The following is a 23286-nucleotide window of genomic DNA, read 5'->3' on the forward strand; positions in this document are numbered from 1 at the left end:
ACCTAACTGGACCTTAGAACCTCTGACTGGTATGCACATTAAACACCAAGAGCTGTTTAACCATTTATTTATTCAGGAAATGATGGAAGGATGGATGGTGTATCTTCTGTACAGCAAACAAAAAGTAAATACCACAGAATAATAAAGACAGGGTAACTAAACCACCTCACATTATTAATGCATCCAAAAGGAAAAAAATGAATCTCTCCTTCATTCACCAGGGTTCTGCTTATCCTGTTAACAAAAAACATAATTAAATACAGGATACAACTTAGCTACTTCTGCCTCTAGATTAAAACAATTTGACTCACTAACAACCAATTTTCAGGTGACATGAACTCAAAAATGAAGATTCATTGAAGGAACATAATTTGAAAGAAATAAACAATAAATAATATCAAACAAAGGACATTGGTCTCCAACAACTTACTGGTGTGGCAGCACGGTCTGAAAGGGATCTTGGTTGTACACACCCAGTGCTTTTGGGAACTCCCCATCTTCTCCCCTGTCCTCTGACAGGTGAATCTCCACCCACCCAGTCTGACATGTTAGCTTGAGATTTTGAACAATCAACATTACATGTACAGCATTGTGCCTTGAATTACAAGGTAATAATGTTTTACAGAGCAGACAATAGGTGTAGTAACCGCTAAATCAGGCAAACTATAAGTGAGGGCATCCTTTATCAGCCAGTTCCCACTCTAAGAATTATAACCATTAGCTTGAATTTAACCATATGAGGTAAAGACAATCAACAAGCAGGGAAACAGGACAAAGACAGGAAGTACAAACATCGAGACGCAAGGAAACCACTACCAAATAAAACAGGAAGTGGCAAAATCCAAACATAAACTCAAAAGGTCTGCCATGGCAAACCATGACACCCACACTCACTTCACTTGCCACAGTGTGCCACTATGGGGTACTAATATACTGATAACTAATAACTAATTACTAATAACTCAGGGAGTAACTAATCAAATATTGTCAGAACTGTTTGATGAGACATTATAATGATTACTATATTTCTATGTTCTTTCAAATCTAGATATGATAATAACTATGACCACACATCTGCTGACACTGACATGTAAACGCAATGTGAGGATATGACTGCCTCGGACTACTGGTCTACACAAACACATCATGTTGTCATAGTCTGCTCTACACTGTGTTGTGGTGTGGATGGTGAAAACAAAGCATGTTGTAGATCAGTGTGTGTCGTTATGTTATTGGTTCAGACCTGCTGTACCTTCAGTGATACACACACCAGAGGGTTTATTTCACTGTTTTATTGGAGATTTATTCTTAGAGAGAACAAGTAATCATGAGTTAGCTGTTTTATATTTTTAATTAGAAGAAAAACCACCACAAACAAAAACAAAAACTTTCTGCTGACTAAAGTTTCTGAATTAAAAGGCATCTTAGTTGTATTGTTGGAGGTGTTGCAGTGCCAGATCTGTCTCCAGTCAATCAGAGGTTCCACTGTTCAGAGCAGGAGCTGCTGTTCATAAAGTCACTGCTCCTGTGCAAACGAACAAGCTCTTCACCATGAGAGGACAAACCTACGGAGTCTCCAAAGGTCAAAAAGATGAGGTTCTGATCAACTTTCTGGGAAGCTCCATCAAAATCTTTGGACGCCCTGAATTGAGTTTTGTCCTCGGAAGCCAGGTGAGGAGACGGACACCAAGACATCAGATGTGCAGTAGGTGTTTAAGGCTGGATCCTCTCTATGAAACATCTGTGACTCACTCATTAGGGCGTGATGGACTCTACAGTCTCTTTGTTTCATTGTTTGAGAACAGAGATACCTCAGGGAAACCCCGCCCAGCAGAGGCCAGGTGGATCTAAAGCGAGGTGGTATATCACTTTACACTGGCGCTGTAGGATCACTGTCAGGGGATCCCCAGAAGACTTGCTGCCTGTAAAGCTCCAACACAGGCTGGAAATCTCAGCAGTTTACACATAAAGACAGAGACAAGATGGGAGATAAAGGATTCACACAAAACATCACAGGGTGTTATAACCGCAGAGGTATGGAGGTTCTCCTGATCAACAACCCAGTCTCTGTTAGACTTAACATGAACCAGGCTCTGTAATGACTCCAATGTAACACAAAGACAATACAAAGGAACAGAGTCGTAAAGGACCAAATAAAAAACCAAAAAGCCACAATGAAACAAACAGCGAGAAGTTTAAACATGAACCTACTGTCAAAAATAAGATAAGATACAGATTCAAAAATCACAACACAAATGATTCAGCTGAAGCTAATTTAATTGGCCATATTTTTCATCTCTCTTGAACAGGACGTTGACACTTGAATTTTGACTGAGGAGTTTAATCTTCGTCTGACTGAACCAGAGACCACGACTGATGATTCCAGTGCAGTGACTGGGTTATCAGAGTGGCTCAAATAAAATCATCAGTGAAGGGGTCCAGAGTTTAAAGATGGGTTCATGTGACTGGAGGCGCTTTAACATCAACATCAACACACCTGCAAATCTGAACCGAGCAGAAACCACCATGTCTGAATGAGACCTGGTCCTTGTGTCAGAATCAGAATCTCATGCCCACATCTGGAAACCTTTGCAATTCAGTAACTGCAGCAAAAAAGCTGCTGTGTGTCTCCTGGAATCTGAGGCATCCCCGTCTGCAGCATCACTTCTTCTTACACCTCTCACAGAAACATAACAGTATCCATCAATGCAAGAGTACAACGCTAACTGCTGTGAGCACTGAGCACTGAGCACTGAGATGGTCTCTGCAGAAATACAGTGGTTTTTATTTTTTATTTGACAGGTGTCTCATGTGATCATGCTCAGACATGATGGTTTCTGTTTTAGATGGTCTATGACAAAGATGGTCAAGGTTTGTCAAATGATCTAATAGTGTCTGTGTCTCTGTTGTGGACATTCAGGAAAGGTACTAACTGACTGTAGATGTAGTTTAATAGCATGTTGTACAAACTAGTCTATTTGAAGCAGACTGAGTCACCTGTGTTCAATCGTACCCTCATCATCACAACTTAAACCAACATAAGCATGGGTTCTCTGCCTCCGTGTAATGGGGTCTAAGTTCTGATGTCTGGGACATTGGCCCTGCTTTTTGTTGGTTGGTGGTTCATCTCAGTTTGGGTCAGTTCCATACTCGGGGATAAAGTCTGTTGGTTGGTTTTCATATTTTCATAGTTCACTCATCTGATGGTGGCCTGTGATGATTTACTTCTCAGTCTGTTGTGTGATTGTTGTGATGTGTGAAGAGCAAATAATGGTGTTTGAAGATCTTTTTTGCAGCTTCTAGGTGACCATGGGTCATTTATTGATCATTAGTTGGATCCTCCACCAGCAGGTGAGGTGGACTCAGGTGTGTCTCCCCAACTGTATCCGCCCTCAGGTAGCGTCATTTGGGGCATGTAGGCTCTAACTAAGGCCATATCACATGTATCTGGGTGGAGCAAGAAGCCAGAGAAGGTGCTGCTGGCCTCAGTACCGGCGTACATGCCGTTAGTGACTGAATCCTTCACCTGAATCCACACCCTGTCCCCTCGGGCGAGGTAAAGGACGACTGAATGCGAGGTGGTCCCTAACACTTTGGGGTCTGTGGTTTTAACGACTGGCACGAAATTATGAAAGAGGCCAACTTTGAGGACCCTTTCATGGACGGTGAGGTGGTAGCTGAACACGTAGGTGCCGTTGATCGGGGCAGTGTAGAGACCAGTGGTGGGGTCGTAACTCCCCTGGACATTGTAGAGAACAGAGGAAAAGACCACGGGGGTGTTGGGCGGGGGGTAACTGGCTACCAGCCCTGCAGAAAATGCTGACTGGATACTGGGCATGCAGGGACCAGGAGGACCCATTATCCCAATTGGCCCGGGGTCTCCCATACCCCCCTGTAGGCCCCTTTGCCCTGCAGGCCCTGTCTGTCCCTGGTCCCCCTTGTCCCCCTTGTCTCCTTTCTGCCCTGAACTCCCATCTACTCCATCTGTACAGTTACACTCCCCCTGGGGCCCTGGTTCCCCCTTCTCACCTACAGATCCAGGGGCACCAGGGTGACCCAGATCACCCATATCACCCTTAGTGCCTTTCGGCCCTGACAGCCCTGAAGTACCAGGCAGACCTCTGAGTCCTGCAGGGCCAGGTAGACCTGGGATTCCTGGTGGGCCCTGGCTGGACTCACAGGCTTGTGGACAGACTCCGTCATCTCCTTTAGGACCCTGAAACCCTGGGCGACCCTCCATACCTTGATCACCTTTGTCACCTGCAGGTCAAGAAAAACCAGGTCAGGAACTGGACCTGAAAATGAGAAACCAGTAACATGAAGGTACTCGCTTCACCTTTGAACCCTTGGCCTCCTTTGGGTCCCAACAGTCCCGGGGGTCCACGCTGTCCCTTCTCACCCTCATCTCCTTTCTGTCCTGAGGGTCAAACACACAGAAAAAGTCAAAGTGATATTTGCAGTAGAAACAGAATATGTAGAATGAGGAACCAGGAAGCCATTTACCTTTGATCCCTGGTCTGCCCACAGAACCTGGAGGGCCTCTGAACCCTGTCAACCCCCTTCTTCCAGGACTACCAGGACTACCTGATGGGAAAGAGAGACAGAGATTAACTCTGAAATTTTTGTAAGCACAGAGGGTTCATCTCATGTTCCTGTAAATGATTATTCATTTATCAAGATCCTGATCCAGAACCATCACACCAGATAGCAGTCCTGGATCAGGATCAAGTGTAAAGTAATAAACAACACAAATCACTCTGACTGCCAGAGTGTTAGGCACCAAAAAGCTCAGGGCTGCCACCAATGGACTTAAGGTATATTACACTTATTTTATACTTCATATCCTGGTCCGGGATCAGAACCACCTCCTGGGACCTGAATCACTGATGGTCAAAATCTGCATCAAAGAATCAGAGACCTCCAGGGATTCAGTGTGTTGCTTAAGGACCGCCCTCATCATGAGATCATGAGGAGCTGGGGAAGGACCCACCCCCTGCTGAGCCCCTGGATTAATATGAATTAAATCTCTAACACAGCAGAGAACTCAAAATGTATCGGCAGAGTTGTGTATTATTTTGTCTTTACCTGGCAGTCCCCGGTCTCCGCGGTCTCCTTTGGGCCCCTGGGTGCTCTGGCAGCGTGTGCAGAGGCAGAACCAGGGGATCTGGTCTGAGGGGACAGGCACCGGGCCCTGCAGCAGCATCTGACAGTAGGCTTCCATGGCCCCGGCTGGCGGCTCCGTTATATTGTCTCCCTGAGCGTGAAAACTGCGTCCGGGGCCATCCATGGGTGGGTAGGAGACCGTAGGAGGAGGATGGAGGGGGGGCTCCCAGCTGTCCACGGAGATGGGCTCAGGCATCGCCACGACAATGGGGAGGGACACCACCATCAACAGGAAGTGAAGAGGAAAGGTCGGCATGGTCAGTCTGCAGAGATGTTAAAGGACCATTAACTCACCCCACTTTCCTCCCATAACCTCAGTTCAGTGAACGTCAGCTGATTTAGAAAAATTTTCATCATCATCATTGTGTGATGAACATAGACGTAGTCCTGATTAAAAACCAAACCGCTCAGAGACTGGATCATGTTCTAAACCAGGTCTGAATGTTCTCACACCAAACATTTACTCTATTTACTGATGTATATTTTAAACACACCACACTGTCTATGTGTCCTAGCACTGCTGCAAAAGCTAATGATTTTATTCAGAAATATATAATCTATGAAATATATTTAAGGTGCAATTTATCATTGAAGTTGACCAGAACAGATTGATTTAACAACAGTTTAACAGTCTAACTGTTTTATTCCATTTACAGATGTTCTTAAAGGGACAGTGCTTCTTTCTTAAAGGATAAGTACAACTAATTAATTTTACTTGTTAACATTTCCACAAAGAAATAAAAAGACCTTAGCTCTGATCATTTCAGCATTTAAGTTATAATCAATCAATCAGTTATAATCAATCAATATATTAAAATATGTAAAGTGATTCAACCTGTTGGAAACTCCACTAAGGAAATGTTCATGTCACAGGTTAATGTCTGAACAATTAAAAATCTTCACATATTTCCTGACGGATGAGAGACGACGCTAAAGCTTCAGTATTATGCTCATCATTTATTATCATGATTAATTTGATCAAATGACAATGATGAATTCAAACAATCAGAGAATAGTTTATATTTATAAGAGATTTTCTGTTTTTACACTTTTTCCACAAAGATAATGAACATATTGATATTATCAACATTACACTATTATTACTGCTCGTGACACACATTCTGATAATAAACATAGTCAATTTTCCATTTGCTCATGTTAATGTAATTTATTTAAGTCTCAGATTCTCACCCATTTTTCCCGTTTATTAAAAAGAATTTTTCCTTTTTTCAAACGTTAAATCTTTTTTTAAAGGTGTCTCAGTTACTCACCAAGCGGTGGATCCTTCGATCTGTCTTTCCTCTCTGATCTCACCTGCAGCTGATCTCACCTGTCACATTCACAGCTGCTAATAAAACACACAAACTCCACCCACCTCAACACCTGTTGACCCACCCACACAGGTAGGTTTGTGTGTGTCTTTGTTGAGTAAAAAGTAGGCCTGTTTTGTCTTTTTTCTTTACTGTATACTGTGACCTCATTACAACAGTACACACAGGTGTCATATCACAGTGTACACATACATACACACACACACACACCGACACATACTATTCTCATACTCTCATATCATGTGTGACACTGACCTTCATCATCATCATCACCATCACCATCATCATCATCATCATCATCACTGTTTGACAGACAGAGCTTTTCACTTCCCACATTCACATTCACCCATTCAAGCACACATTCATGCATTCATACATTCACAAATTTATACATTCATATATTAAACCATTCATACATTCACACATTCACGCATTTGCACTTTAATACATTCATACATTCACACATTCACATTTCATACTGCATGTTTTTATCACTCACACACCAATGACCCCTTAAGTCACATCTGAAGCATTTGGTGGCACATGTGGTTTACAAACATTTCACATGTAGTTTTTGGACATTTCACATGTGGTTGTTGGACGTGTCCCATGTGAGTTTTGGACATGTCATATTTGATTTTCGGACATTTCACATGTGGTTTTTGGACTTTTGACATGTGAATCATTCGGTGCACATGTGGTTTTCAGACATTTCACATGTGGTTTTCAGAAGTTTTACATACGTTTCTCATGTGAAATATTTGGGGCACATCATGGTTCAGTGTCCTGCCCAGGGACAACATGTGGACTGGAGGAGCTGGTTATGGAACCACTGACCCTCTGATCAGTGGACGACCTGCTCTACCCCCTGAACCTAAGGCTGGGGGGTCGTGGTTTATTCCTCTAATCACTGGTGAACCATCTCAACACACCTGTCTGTCCCCTGTTCAGTGGATGAGGTGAAGGACATAGAGAGACGAAGATAAGAACAGCTCTCTCACTGTTTTATTTCTGAACAGCAGTGATTCACACTCTCTCTCTCTCTCTCACACACACACACACACACACAGACACACACACACACACACACACACACACACACACACACACACACACGCTTAATAATGTTCCTGTGAGTCCTCTGCGAGTCTTGAACAGGATCCTGCTGGTCTTTGTTGTCTGCGCAGCGTCTCTTTCAGGTCTCAGATGACCTGGTTAGGATTTCAAGGACTTGATAATGCACAGCTGTAACTGTGATCCCTCTGTGTATGGATCCACCGGGCCGACTGCACAGAGACACAGTCTGTAGGTGTGACTTTAATTGTGCTGAGTCCTGGGAATTAGGATGGGAAGATTCATGTAGGTCACCTGTGGAATAGTGTGGTCATGTAAGTCACCTGAGCAAGGTGACTTACATGGTGACTGATCTGTGAGCTGCAGTATAAACCAGACCTCACGTCTCACACTGTAAACTCCTCTTAATGATAAACGTATTAACTGCTTCATGTTGTGTCACATGTAACACATCACAAACTGTATGAACACATAACTGAGGCGGAGCCTGAACCAGGTGAGACAGGTGTTTGTTACTGTCAAATTGTAACTGCAGCTCTGACCTTTGTTTTGAAGTTGACCCACAGAGCAAAATAAAACTCACATCACCCTCAGAAATAACTCAGTACATTTACTAAAGTGTAGTTCAGTACTCCAGTACTGACAGAACAGAAGGATTAAGACTCACAATGCACGACTCAGAAACAAATGATCAGGGTCTTAAATTCAGGCAAGGTCGGTACACGGGTAATCAATCAGAACAGGCAGACAAATCCAACGGGCTAAGGCTAAACTCTTGGTCAAAAAAGTAAACTGGTCAAAAATACAGTAGGTAGAGCACGGAGAACAAGAGGAGAGGTTTGACACACGTCAAAATAAAACAAGAAGGGAAAAACCAAAAACACAAGAAACAGAAAACATAACTTAAATCAGGACGTCAGGAATCATCGAGGAGGGTACGGTCCAGAATGTCCCTAGAGGGCTCACAAGACTTCTCCTTTGGACCGTACCCCTCCCAGTCCACCAGGTACCACCGACCGCAACCCCGGCGACGCGCTGCCAGCAGGCGCTTCAACGTAAAGGCAGGAGCCCCATCAATGTCGTGGTTCTGGAGAAACAGGGAGCTTTCCTTGACCGGCTTGACACAGAAAATATGGAACATGGGGTGGATTCTCCAGGGCCTGGGAAGCTTAAGACCACCGTCGGGTTAACCCTGGAGAAGGGACCCACAAACCAAGGAGCCAGCTTACGAGACTCCACCCGCAGAGGAAGGTCTTGAGCTGACAGCAAAACCCTCTGTCCAGCACTGTAAGCTGCAGCTGGGGTCACACAGCGGTCAGCTCGCCTCTTGTTACGTATGCTCAGCTGCTCAGAGCAGACCTTTTCTTCAATGTTCCACGTAACTGCCCCCACCACTCGAGAAGGGGACAGAATGTGGAATGGAGAGTCAGAGGGGTCCACTTCAAACTGACGGGACATAGCATCTGGTTTAACAACACACCCAGCACGATATGACAGAGCGAAGTTAAACAGAGCCCAGCTGGCTTGTCGGGAATTCAGTCTCTTGGCTGTCCGAATGTATTCCAGGTTCTTGTGGTCAGTCCATAGCAGAAAAGGCTGCTCCGCCCCATCTAACCAGCGTCTCCACTCAAACGCCAAGTTGACTGATTACCCATGTTGTAATTCCGCTCCACCTGGGATATTTTCGAGGACAAAACAGGACACGGATGGAGCTTGTTGTCTTTGGGTAACCGCTGAGACAGGACGGCCCCCACCCCTACATCAGAGGCTAAGCTCAGCTTGAGGAGACCACTGAAACTATACATTGGAAGAGGCAAGTGCATGTAACTTGCACGCAACTTGTACTTTATTGAACTACTTCCATTTCCTGCTGCTGTACTTTACATAGTATAGTATTGTACATGTCACAGTTCAGATTCAGATCTTAAACATTAAACATTGATGAGTTAAGAATTTATGACACATCATCCTCAACCTTTTGTCTTGTCAACCTGTGCAGGTGCAGCAGAGACGTCACTGCTCTAAACTCCTGTTTAGTCCTGAGTTAATTAATTAGTCTGGGTGACTCCATCCTTTTTATCCACCAGTTATCTTTTATTCTCATTTACATTTTTCTCAAAGCCAAGTGAATAGACTGGAGCTGACTTTAACAACTGCTCCATGAAAAACCAATGACGTGATGACATCAACACATGGTTCTGTTCCAGGGACTCTGACTATAGACCGATTGTACAGAGAACAGAGTGGTGTATATATAAAACCCAGTGGACACGTTGAGGAGGTGTTTTGAATTTACAAACTGGGACTTATAACAGGTTGTACTGTCTCATCCTATGTATCCTATGTGCAGAAAACGTCATTCTCACCAAACAATAAACAGGGGTCACAGAACACCTGATTGTTCTTCACTGGATCCACGTTAGAGAAAAAACACCTGAGGAGGGAGATGAAGATGTATCCTGCAGGTCACCTGGCAGGGGATCAGGACCATGGCAGCAGCTAACTTCCTGACAGACCTCAGATCTGTCTGCGCTGCTTGGAAGACTGAGGAAGACTGAGGAAGACCTCCCTGATCTAAACCAGTGGCTCTGAAACTTTTTCACTGGAGCTGGAACAAAGCGGTCCTCTATATGTAAGAGAACAAGTGCCTGTGTCACCTGATTCATAACTGATGGTGTTACATAGAGGGAGCATTTACACGTCTTAGCGTTACCCTTCCCTATTTTTACAGTAATTGCATTAATATGGTCTGACCATGTTAAGCTGTGATCAATTATTTTCGCCAGGTGTTCCTAACCTGCTGCATTGGTATCTATTTAGTAAATCTATTTGGGAGTCCCTAGCCAGATTTCTTCTTCTTTGTCTTGGCTACATTTGAAATCATCTTATTTCCTCCTTCCCAATCAGACACAGAGTTTAATTCATTGCTTAATGTTTCATTTAGTTCGTTACACAGTGCTATTTTTGCCTGTTTTAATGCATACAACAAATGGTTGGTGAAAAATCAAAATAAGAGTGGACAGATTACTCTCCATCCAAGAGAGAACAGTTGGTAAGAAACAATAGCCACGTCATTTGGTCAAATCATTAGGAATCAAAAGTAGTACTGAAATCAAGCATCACAGACTCAACCTTTTTTTTTTTTTTGGCTATTTCCTTTAACCAGTTATCCATTATGTGAACCAGAGCAGAGTTGGTGAAGTGACCAGCCCTGTATGCATTGGATTATTTCCATAGTACAGGGAACACAGAACTGATCAAACATCTGTTAAAAACACGACATAAAGGGACAGACAAACCTTAAGTAACTGACCCTCCATATTGGCAATACCTGGAGATGTATCATCAGAAAGGTTTAACAAAATTTTCAACCTGCACTTGTTTGAGCTCAGATGTTTCTCCTTCATCATATTGTTCCTTATCAAGTCATATGATATAGAGTTCTGCAATGGAATCATGAAATCTCTTAATTTTTCCACCTTGTTAATGAAAAAGTTGGTAAAATAGTTTTTTATTATCATTTATTCTTCATTTATTCTAGTCTTTTTGACATAAACACCCTCATAATCTACATAAGTGGCGTACATATTTGATTTCATTGAGCTCTTCCAGATTTTCCTGTTGTCATTTCTTGCATTAGTGATTTTCTGTTTATAATATTCTCTTCTCATATTGTTATTCAATTTGATAACCTTATTCCTCAATTTACGATATATTTCCCTATCGTTCAAGCAGCCTGATTGATCTTGCTCATCTTTAACATCCATCACATACAGGTCTTGAGTAAACCTCTTAAAAGACAGATGGAGTGTGATCCTATTCCCAGTTTTAGATGGTTTGATATTACCAACCAAGTTGTGATCACTGCAAACTTTGGCTGAAGACACAGTTTTTTGAACAGTGCTCACTTTGCACCAGCCTTATTTGTTAACACTTTGCATAAGAAATGAAAGTACAGGAATGGACCTAAAAATATACAAAGGCTTTGTCGCTCCAGCTGTAGCAGGGTACAGCACTGTACCTTTGACCATTGATACATTTTTGTACCTTTTTGTCTGGGACCTCTAAAAGAACATTTCTGTACCCCTAGTGAAAAATGTACCTTTATGTCCTGGTACAGAAATATACCCACTGGAAAGGTGCAGAATTTGTCATTTGTTTTGATATTTTTGATTGATTAAGTGTTTTTTTGGCATCTTTGCCTTTGTTTTGATAGGACCCATGGGCGCTGCGGGGAGGACTAAACCCATGTGGTATGCGGCCTACCAGGTGAGCCACCAAGGTGCCTCCAGAATATGTAACTTGTAAGGTACAGTTTGAGCGACATGTCATTTTGTACCTTTCTGAGGCAAAAACATACCCCGAAATTCAGAGACAAAATCATTTACAGTTTTTGACCAAATTATTAAAAAACTGACAATCAGTTTACATCTTTTAAAAAATTCAACATGTAAACTAATCAATTTTCAGTGCATTTTAACATATTGCTCTGATAGAACTGGCACATGAAGCTTTTTAATATTAAGCTGAAGCATAAGACCTGACGGGCCAGTCTCAAATCACTGAGTGCAACCAAGCAAAATTTCATTTTGGTTTAAAACAGAGCAAGAACAAAGTTCAGTGAAAGTACACTTACAAAATGCTCATTCATAACATACTGTATTAGATTCAGTTCATTCAGTGTTTTAACACTGGCTTTATAAGTCTGCCTCATTACCCTACAACATTATTAAAACCATTATCACAATGTAAAGACTGAAATCACTGAAATGCACACCCAGCTATGTTGTTAATGAAGTTGATAAGATTATTCCAAGACCAAGAACTGAATGGAAATTGTCACCTGTTTTATTACAACAAACCCAACTCTCTATTTAAATGATGAATAAAAGATTTTGTGATCAGTGATCAGCCTTATCTGCCTGTACCTTCATCTTGTTAAAAGTACAATTATGTACCCTTTGCTGTCCGCAATGATTTCACCTTTAAAATGAAACAAAGGTCAACAGTTACCACCCTAAGGACCATACAGGAATTGGAGGACAAATTGGACAAACAGAGAGCAGCTTACTTTATCTTCTGGCTAGTTAGCCTTGGCTCCTTTTGAGAGGGTTTCCGGGTGGGGAGAGCCTTCGTCCTCTTCTGCAGTGTCTTGCCTCGTGCCCAGCTTCCCCATCAATGACTGCAACACAGCTTAAAACACACACTCATGGTCCACACTAATTACTAATGTTTGTCAGCTGCACCTCTTCAGGGTGCATTCAAGTGCACTGCAAACTGTGGGAAAAACAAACATTAGGGCTGGTTCAGGCTTTTAGACGGCTGGACATGATACAGTGCTTTTAAGTCCATTTCTTGACAAGCGTGGCAGGTGAAAATGCTTTTAAAATGTTTTATTACATAAAGTGTTTGACCTGAATAATCACACATTCTGTCATTGTGTTATTTATGGATGGAAATATAGTGAAAATAAATTATTCCCCTTTTTGCTCAGGAACCCCCTCAAGGACCCCTGGGGGCCCCCGGACGAACCACTGATCTAAACTCCTTCTACACAAGGTTCGACAAAGATCATCAATCACAAACGGCAGACGCCATCAGCAGATAGATACTGCTGCAGTCCTACACTAATGGAAACACAATCATCCCCTCCCTAAGAAGAGCAGCCCCCAGGTCCTGAAGGACCAGACCTCAGTCCTCAGACCTCAGTCCTCAGACCTCTCTCATCATGAAGACCTCTGAGAGGATGGAGCCACATCACCAACGCCACAGCTGCATGGACCCTCTTTAGTTTGTGTATCCCACGAGAGGTGTTGATGATATCACACTTTGCGTACTGAACACTGCCCATGAACACCTTGAGGGCCCGAACACATGACCCCGGCTCCTGTTCATGGTTTCCTCATCTGACTTCAACACCCTCAGAGTATCGGCTTAAAACTTTTGAAGTGCTTCAACGTTCACAAGTTAATCCTGTTAATGATGGAGGTCCTCGCCCTGAGAGCACGGACGGTGCTGATCAGGAAGAGAACGATCCTGTGCCGCTCTCTCTACTCTCAGATGGCTCTTGCTCAGAGCTGAATCTGACTAAGACCAAGGGGATGTTTGTGGAGTGGGAATGACTGTGACCATAATTCATGGGGAACCAGCGGAAATACCTGGGCACCTATTGTCACGACTGAGCAAGGACGTGAACCAGTCACTGTCACTGGAGACAAACTGCACAGAGGTGATGATCAGATGATCAGAAGGAACCAACAGCATCAGTGTTTCCTGATGAGACTGAACTCAACACCATTTACATCTCTTCCATAAGCTTCTCACGGCCTTGCTGCTCTGTTATGTAAGATAAGGTTTTGAGATGTGACTGTACTGATCCCAGAGGAAAAGAAAGTGTCACAGCAGCTCAGGAGACAGACCAAGTGTGTGTCGGTGTGTGAATGTGTGTGTGTGTGTGTGTGTGTGTTACTACTTTCCCTGCTTCCTTCCTGGCTTTGAAAATAGATCCAAGTAAAGAGAAACCAAACTGGACACCTACACCACTCTCCTGACCTGTTTCTGAACACACACACACACACACACACACACACACACACACACACACAGTTTTTCAGTACATAAGAGGACAATGTACTGACTTCTGTTCTCCCAAGATATTAACCTCACTGCTCTCTGACTTACATTGACCCTCAGCAACATCCTGCTGGCACCTCACACCTGAGCCTCCTGTGAGTCCACCTGAGACCATCTCAGCCTCCTGTGAAACCACTACACCCTATGACACCCTGTCAGATCCTCTGAGTCGTATCTGCTCCACAGAGGGAGGAGGTGAAAAGTTTAGGGCAGCATCTCCAACCCTGAACACACTGTCACACTATAACATTCACATTCAGATTTAACTGTCATTCTTTCCATGACGATGTTCACGATTCAAGGGAACAAACTTCTGTTTACCCAGAACAGAGTCAGGAACAAAGACCGAACAGTTAAAGTCAATGAATGAAGCTCCATAATAACCGGTTTCTGTCTTCAAACCAAACATCCCAGTCCTCACTACACTGTAACTGTGTCTGTGAAGTCTGTCATCAAAGTTGATTAAACCCAGATCTAATATTTCAGGATTCAGTATCAGGATCCCCACACCACCTCCCTCCGCCCAGCAGAACCAGTTCAATGAGATCACACATTCCATCGTAGTGTTTCATATTAGCAGGAGGCCTGTGAGTGTGGCAGGTGGATCTGCACCCAAAATGCTTTTAAAATGTTTTATTACATAAAGTGTTTAACCTGAATAATCAGGGCCATTTCTAGCTTTTTGGGGACCCTATGCAAGATGCTGTTTGGGGGCCCCTATTTTGTCAAACTACAATGGGGGGGAATCCAAACCCTTTAAGATGATCTGAGGAGATGCATCAATGTGTTACACTTGAAGAGGAAAACAGGCTTGATTCATGAAAAACTCTCAAATTCAAATAAAACATCTCAAGTTGACCCAGCAACTAAAAGCTACAGAGAATGATAATAAAAGTTAAACAATGTCAATAAATGCAACAGATTTTCCTCAAAAATGTTTAATTTAAATTTTGAGAACAAAGTTCTCAAACATGAATCATCACTTTTGTCACTTTCAGGCGTTTTCTGCTTTCATCTGCACATTGTACTCTTTAAAATAATAACAACGATGGTAAATTAGTGATGAGCACTATATGATATAGAAGGAATATTTTAACCTATATTTGCAGGGTATTACAAAGTGGACAACTTGTATCTAATGATGATATAGTCTTACCTTGTGCTCTTACTGAGGGCAGAACAAGTATAGTCATATACAGTATAGCATAAATTAAATTGACTTTAATTATTGTTATTATGGTTCTTTTGAATAAAAAAAAATACAAACTAAATTGTCACAATAAATATTGTAATAAATGTGGCAACTGCAACTAAGTCAGCAGAGTTGTCAACTAACCACAAAATACAATAGGAGAGAGAATAGGACAATCTTTCTTAACACAGTGATCTTCAAAATTCAAAATTCATAGTTCTGTATGAATAAGCCAATAATAATAATAATAATAATAATAATGATATTAATAATTATACGTTTTAATTATAAAGCAAACATCACATCATAGGCCTATAAAATGACAACACACTAAACTTAATACAATCATCGTAAGAACAATCCTAAAGTAATGTTACTGTGTTAAATATTTAACAGCACAGGAGGTTTATGACATCACAGTCAACACGGCAAGACGTTTTCACATTTAATGGCTAAATTTGATTTCCCGGAGTCAACATTACAGATCTCAACAACAACATCTTGACTATCCATAATTCCAGTGTGAGATATCTACAATTTAACTCTCAGAGTTGGCGTCTTGAATTCCCGTCAATTAAAGATCTATATTTTCCTTTTTTAGTTATCATGAATTATGTTTTAATTCGTCAAAACGATGTTGCTATGATGTCAGAAGTTATGGCAGGTAGGAGGAGGGGCTTGTCGTGGCGGGTGTCTGGAGACAATACATGTTAAATAAGATTTAATATATAGAACAACTCTGAAGTGAACAAAGCTCCTGTTCCCCACAAGTTCCTTGATTATGAGCTCCTTCTACTTCATGGCATTTTCTAATTATCTTATCCACAAGAACAACCGCCATTTCTTCCGCTAACACTGTTCAAATGATTTGTTTTCTGGGCGAATATCCATTGGAAAGCCTCTTCTCTCTTCCTCCAGTTCATTTGCTCCATTAATGGGAAGCCTCGCATGAGTGACGTCATGCGCAACAATTCTGACGAGTCAAAATGACGTTTGCGATATCATTAACTTTAATTCTGCTTAGTTAAAACTGAATTACAGATTGAATTGTCTTTATAGATGTGTGACGAGTCGGATGTATTTTTCAGTGACGTCATTGCAGATATCTGTAATTCCATTTTGACAAGTAAAAACTGAATTACAGATAACTTTAACTGTCTTTTTGACTATTCAAAATGTAATTACGACTGCATGATTTAGTTGCAGATATCCACATTTGACATTGTGGCTATCTACAATTGAATTAAAGACATCTGTAATGAGAAACCCCATACACATAAAAAAGTGACGTCTTTTGTCCTAGGAAGAATGAAGTTGTGGATATCTGAAATGTTCATTTTGACTAAAAATAATCGAATTAAGGATATCTGTAATACCATAACTCACACTACCGTTATTCTCCTCACTGACGTGACGTGCGGCTGTCAGTCATCCCATCATACCTGTCGGCAGACGTCACTCATTGCAACAGCTTCCCTGTCATTGCAGCTTATTTTTGTTTATATCCTACATTCAATTTTTGAGCATATAAGTGCTTCACTAAACACATGAGGAGGCTTTGCTGGCTACAAATAAAGACAGGTAATTGTAATCCTCCCCAAATACATTGAGGCTGAACTTGCAGCTTGGGGCCCTCTAGTGGCTGCGGGGGCCCTACGCATCGGCATAGTCCGCATATAGCAAGAAACGGCTCTGTGAATAATCACACATTCTGTCATTGTGTTACTTATGACTCAGGCCATGGGTCCTATCGTGCGTCTGATGACCTGAACACTCAAATCACCATGAGACCAAAACCCAGAACTAATCAAACCCTGAAAACTCTTCTCAGCCTGAATCTGTGCACCAAGAAAGAAAAACAGCAAAAAAAAAAAAAAGTTTCTGACAGTAATTTAATATTTTGACTAAGTCTAAATTATGATTTGGTATAAGAGCAGAACGATAAATGGAAATATTATTGCAACACCCAGACGATAGGAGCTGCAGTGTTTTTTTATTAAGGTCAACTGAGTCACAACACACCATCATAAATCAGTCATTGTGGTGTTACAGAGACTGAGAGTATCTTTCTATCTCTTAACTTTAAAAGTCACATTTTTGAATCACTGTCATAATAGCTAGTCAAACTTTTAATTACCTTCACTTTTGATTATATTTTGTTTGATATATTATCCTCTTCTAGAAACAGCCAGTGTCAGGATCTGTCACTATGCAGGTAAGGCTGGACCCAAAATGCAGCCAACACAGCGGAGACGGTGCAAACAAAGAGCTTACACAACACTGGTGTAGCACAGGGAAACACAAGAACTTAAACAACTGGCAACATGAACAGACCGAGGACAAACCAGACATGAACAGACCGAGGACAAACCAGACTTGAACAGGCAACACGACCAGATGATGACAAACCCAGAGATAAACAGACAAAGGGGAGCACAAAGACTATATAGACAAGGGAGGCAAGGGTGATTGAACACAGGTGAAACACATTAGGGTGGGGCAGACAATCACCACACAGAAACAGGACCAAGACAGGAAGTAAAAACATTGAGACACACAAGGAAACCAATTACAAAATAAAACAGGAATTGACAAAAGTCCAAACAAACTAACAAAAGGCGTCTGCCATGGCAAACCATGACAGTCAGTGACAAAAGAATCAAAGATCGAAGATGTATCACAAACAGAAATTAGACATTAACACAGCTCACATTAAATTATACATTTTGGTTTTATAGAAACAACGTGATTTATTAATTAATTTTATTAAGTTTTATTATTATATATATATATATATATAATTTTTTTTTAATTAATATATTCGGCCTTTTGGTAAGGAACTGGTTTTGTTGTAATGTTATTCTGTGACCACCAGAGGTCAGTAAGCGCCCCTGAATGCTCTCACTGCGTTGTCAGGTCTCCGCCGCTGGGGGGCGCTCCCTCCCCTGGTCCTCCCCGGAGGTCTGATGGCAGGATGGCGGAGGTAGGGGGACCGGAGTCCGCCGCGGCCCGGTGCCCGGACGAGTCATCGGACAGCGAACCGGAGCAGGAGCCCGGAACCCCGCAGAAACTCATCCGAAAAGTGTCAACGTCCGGCCAGATCCGCAGCAAGGTATGGGCGTTAAAATCCCGCCGTTTTTTCACGCACATTATGTGTGGTCCGAGTCGGTTTTCATTCAGCGGGAGTGGGCCATATACTGCCCCGAGCTATACCGATGTGTGCAATGGACAGAACGATACACAGAACTCCTTACTAAAATTTTCACGGTTTCACATTTCCTTCCTCAGCGGACCAATTAAATCTAATGTCCTGTACCAGTTAAGACAATTTGCAAATACAGAGGGACCGTTTTTTAATACGGCCTATAGCAGACACACCTGAGATAATCTTTCTTCCTAATAATTCATCTTTTATAACCAGTGTGACACATTTTCCCACGTCCTCTTCCACCAGTCACTGCGGTTGGCGATAAGAAGAACAAGCACAAGCATTTAAAAACAGGGGCATTTAATTGAAACCCGTGCAGTTTGGTAGATGTGGATTTTTTCCGATGTGAAGAGTGGATGAGACTGAACTTTGAACTACTTTAATCCTGGTTTGGATTGTGCGTTTATTTTCTAATTAGTAATGTAACTTCAAATCATGAGGATTTTTAGCGGAGTTTGGTATTAGTCCTTCAAGCTCATCAGTTTGGGGTAAGGGCCACAGCTGCTGAACTAACACTGACAGTAAATTACATTAAATGAAGCAGAAGTAAAAAAACTCTAAATTTGAATAGATACTCAGGTTAAAATGTATTGAAGAAACATTATTTGACACCCGAAGCCTCGGTTTTGAACTTCTATTTCTTCAGCCATAATGTGTTGCTCTAAGCTAACCGAATAAAATGAGAACCAGGATCAGTTCGGGTTCTGAGAAGGGTTCAGATCTTTGGCCTCGGAGAAAACGTGGCCCGGACACGGTTAATAAATATGAGTAAACACGGTGTCAGGGGATATGTTGGACGAACAGAAAACCGGCAATTTAAAGCTAGGCTAACCAGGCTAACTCCTGCTAACCGGAAGGTCTCAGGCCCGATGAGCCCCCCTCCCCTGCTCCGTAATACAAAACGGTCTCCGGTTAGCGTTAAACCGTTACCCGGTATCTCGAGCAGACTGTCGGTAACTAGTGAGACTGTGACCGCGACCGCCTTTAAGATTGCGCCAGCCGCTTGGAACTGTAGTGATAACAGCAGATACACACAAACAGTGACGGTGGTGGATTGTAACTAAGTACATTTTTCCAGTACAGCATTGATATACACTGTGGAGGTACTTCACTGCATTTACCTGACAGCTGCAGTGACTGTTTACATTCAGATCCATAATACAAGACACAATCCACTAATTCATTATTTATTATTAGGACTGCAACAAACTATTATTGTCATTATCGATTCATCTGCCAATTATGTTATCAGTCAATTGATTAAAAGTCAAATGTCAAAAACAGTGAAAAAAGAATATCTAATTTCTTCCAGTCCAAGGTGAAATCTGAAAAAGTCCTGATCCGTCCAAAGTCCCGATCTGTCTAGAACCCAGAGATCCAGAGAAGCAGAAAGACCTTTGTTTTAGAGACTGAAACATTTTGTCTAATCTGTGCATGAAAAGGGACTAATCGATCAATTGACTAATTATTTCAGTTCTTATTATTATAGATTAGGGTCAGTGGTCCTGTAGTGAACGATTATTTCACAACCTTGTTAAAAAGTTGTTAAAATGAGCTCTGCCTTTACACATGAGTGCATCAGTAATTATGATACAGTAATATAACATTCATAGAGTAAATTCTGTCAGTACGTTTTCATTTCTTTACTCAGGTAACATTTTGAATGCAGGATGTTTCCTTGTGTTTCTGATCTGGAGTCAGTGGTTTTACTGAAGTAAAAGGTCTGAGTCCCTCTATACCTGTGTTCAGTCAGGATCTACCTGTGTTCAGTCCAGGTCAGACCTAAAACTCTGCAGTCTGTTAACCTGCAGTCCAACAGCAGGCGTCACAGTACTGTTCCTATGGGCTCACATGTCGAGATGAAATGATCGGTTGATGAATTGATTGATCACTTGATAAACAAAAACTCCTGACTTTCCTGTCACAGTGAACTGGATCTCTTGGTCAGCTCAGACTGAAAGTCACAAAGTCTATTTTATTTATACTGAGTCATTTCAAAGAGAAAACGATAAATCTTCAGATTAATTGATTATGAAAATAGTTTAGTTTCATCAAAACTGAATTGACAGAATCAAATATACATTTATTTTTCGCACACTCTTTGTCTGAAAATAATCTGAGAAGTTGTGTACAATAACACAAACTCATCTTCAGCTGCGCATGAGACAACAGTCCCAGTGATATTGTGGACATACGGTGGTTGTGTGTGGTGGGTGCTGGTATTTCTGTCGGGCCCTGAAGGCAGCAGCAGCTGGTTCACACCGATGTGGATGTTTTGAGTCACAGGAAGAGAATTTGGCTCCGAGCCGCTCAGTTTCTGTTTAAAGCTGCTGTTTTTGCACAGTGAGAGTCAAAAACATGAGGAATGAGTCATGTGGGAGAAGAGGAGATATTTCTGTTCAGGAGGAAACTCAGAGCTAGTTCTGTTACTGAGGTCTTAATCACTGTGTCCATTAACATTCAAATAATACCAAACAGGTGAGTTAGAGTAAAGTTAGTCTCTCACAGGTGTAACAGGTATGATAATAAACTAGACAGATATTCACTGAAAACTGAGACTAAACGCTGCTGTAGCTGCTCAGCGAGGGTCGCAGCTGTGACAACCTTTGACCTCTTTGACATTCTCTGTGACCCGTCAGTTTAAATCTATGTGAACACAGCAGGACTGTGATTATCAAATACAGACATTATCAGCAGCTGCCTGTCTCTCTCTTCACCAGGTGTTCTGTTGTTAACTGTAGATCCAGGTGTTTGACCTAAGACTCTGGACACTGATCAGTTTTAACATGAATATGGTCACAGTCCAGTCTGTTTTCTTAAAGATCAGACTGAGTGTTGTTTCTTCCTCAGATATAATTTTAATATTGGTACCAATAACATGTTAATTAGACCTTATCAAACAGCAGTCAAACTGAACGTGTTTCTGATGATGAGTGGAAACTGGAGGTGGGACTCTGTGAATGGCTGCTTGTGTCAGACCTCATCACAGGACTGTTACACTCAGCCCTCGTTCAGATGTGATTGTTGCACAGTTGCATTAAAGCCTGTTAAAATGAATTCATTTCACTGACTTCAGAAACTAGGTCTCTCTAGGTTTGGCCTGGTTTCTGTTTTAAACCGAACCAGCTTTATCTTCAGATCAGCAGTGATCAGGGGTGTTCCCTCTCGTATTGATTATCTAATCAGAGTCTGATTTGATAATGAGCATGAAATACTGATGGTTCATCCTGATTCAGAATTTGGACGTTTGTGATCTTAAAATGTGAATATCATGTGATGTGATCCTTTAGAGCAGGGGTCTCAAACTCAACTTAGATGGGGGCCGCTGGAAGTAGAGTCTGGGTGAGGCTGGGCCGCAAGTATTCAAAAAAAAAAAAGTACAACAGATCCAATCTTCTCAATCTTTATTATTAACAGTTCTTCACGTTTCAACCAAGTTTCAACTGTCGCTAATTTGCGCTGGACATTATGGTGCGTTCAAGTTGTGCTCGGAAGTCGGACTTTCTGAGCTCCGAGTTGGACATTTCAACTGGAAGTCTGAAATCCGAGTCGTTCCAATTTACAAGTTCCAACTTAACGGGAACGCACCATAACTTGACAACAAACGCGACACCAAAAGCTGTCATGAGCCTGCGCTATGGTAGCCCATAAGTGAAAAATAAAAGCCCAGGGCAAGCGCGGCTCGCCCAACAACTCGGCAAAAAGGTGCGTTTGAGAAAAACGCGCGGGCCGCACTAACACTAAACTTTGATGTCAAGTAGGGGGCCACAAAATAACGTCCCGCAGGCCGCAATTGGCCCGCGGGCCGCGAGTTTGAGACCCATGCTTTAGAGAGAAGGCGTCTCACTCTGTGGGAGTTGTTGAACTACAGAAACACTCTTTTTGTACTGAGCCTTCTAATTTGTGTTGGTCATAAACTGGTTCATATTGGTCATAAACTGGATCATATTGGTCATAAACTGGTTCATATTGGTCATAAACTGGTTCATGTTGGTTATAAACTGGTTCCCGTTAATTAAACTGGTCCATGTTAATTAAAATGGTTCATGCTGGTTATAAACTGGTTCCTGTTAAATAAAGTGGTTCAGTGCTCTGGCTCTCTGTGTGTTTCAGACTGTGTTGAAGGAGGGCAACCTAATGAAACAAACCAACTCGTTCCAGCGCTGGAAGAGACGATACTTCAAACTGAGAGGGAGGACTCTGTACTACGCTCAGACTGCTAAGGTGACTGCCCCCCAGTCTGCTGCTCAGGTAGAAGGTAGAGGACAGGTGCAGCAGAGGTGACCTCAGGTCTCTCTCAGGAGTGCAAGCTCAGTCAAATCAATGGATTATTTTCATTATTGATTAATCTGCTGGTTATTTTCTCCATCAATCGATGAACTGTCTGTCAATAAAACATCAGCCCACATCAATATCCAGAGCATAAGGTTTATTGTGATATAAGACAAAGAAAAGTCTTGTGAGAACCTGGAACATCAACTGTTTGATATTTTTGTTTGAAAAATTACGGTTAATCAATTACAGAAATAGTTGCCAATTCATTTTCTGTCAGTCACCTAATCAATTAATCGACTTATTGTTGCAGCTGTCATATATAAAAGCCCCTTGAATGTACAATGAAAGTATGATTACTGTTGAGTTTAAGGTGAATCTAAATGTTGCTTCTGATGTGAATGTTAATGGTG

General features: G+C 41.9%; 2 protein-coding genes across 2 annotated transcripts in view; one reads left to right on the forward strand and one right to left on the reverse strand.

Annotated features, from left to right (window-relative positions):
* Positions 1–1332: 1332 nt before the first annotated feature.
* Positions 1333–6477, reverse strand: LOC111646681 (uncharacterized). Its single transcript, XM_023396238.2, has 5 exons — positions 6435–6477; positions 5086–5426; positions 4504–4584; positions 4337–4417; positions 1333–4260 (listed from the first exon to the last, which is right to left on the reverse strand). The coding sequence occupies exons 2-5, from the start codon at positions 5417–5419 to the stop codon at positions 3329–3331; spliced, it is 1428 nt and encodes a 475-aa protein (XP_023252006.1). The 5' UTR covers positions 5420–5426; positions 6435–6477; the 3' UTR covers positions 1333–3328.
* Positions 6478–18355: 11878 nt separating this feature from the next.
* Positions 18356–23286, forward strand: part of dgkd (diacylglycerol kinase delta) — a 36882-nt gene continuing 31951 nt past the window's right edge. The window contains exons 1-2 of the mRNA XM_023396247.2: positions 18356–18505; positions 22715–22825. Of these exons, the coding sequence (XP_023252015.1) occupies positions 18368–18505; positions 22715–22825 (249 nt within the window). The 5' untranslated portion in view covers positions 18356–18367. The remainder of the gene's footprint in view (positions 18506–22714; positions 22826–23286) is intronic.

The sequence above is a fragment of the Seriola lalandi genome, unplaced genomic scaffold (assembly GCF_002814215.2).
Source record: "Seriola lalandi dorsalis isolate HSWRI2012SDOR001 ecotype SW California unplaced genomic scaffold, Sedor1 jcf7180002054974, whole genome shotgun sequence".
Lineage (NCBI taxonomy): Eukaryota > Metazoa > Chordata > Actinopteri > Carangiformes > Carangidae > Seriola > Seriola lalandi.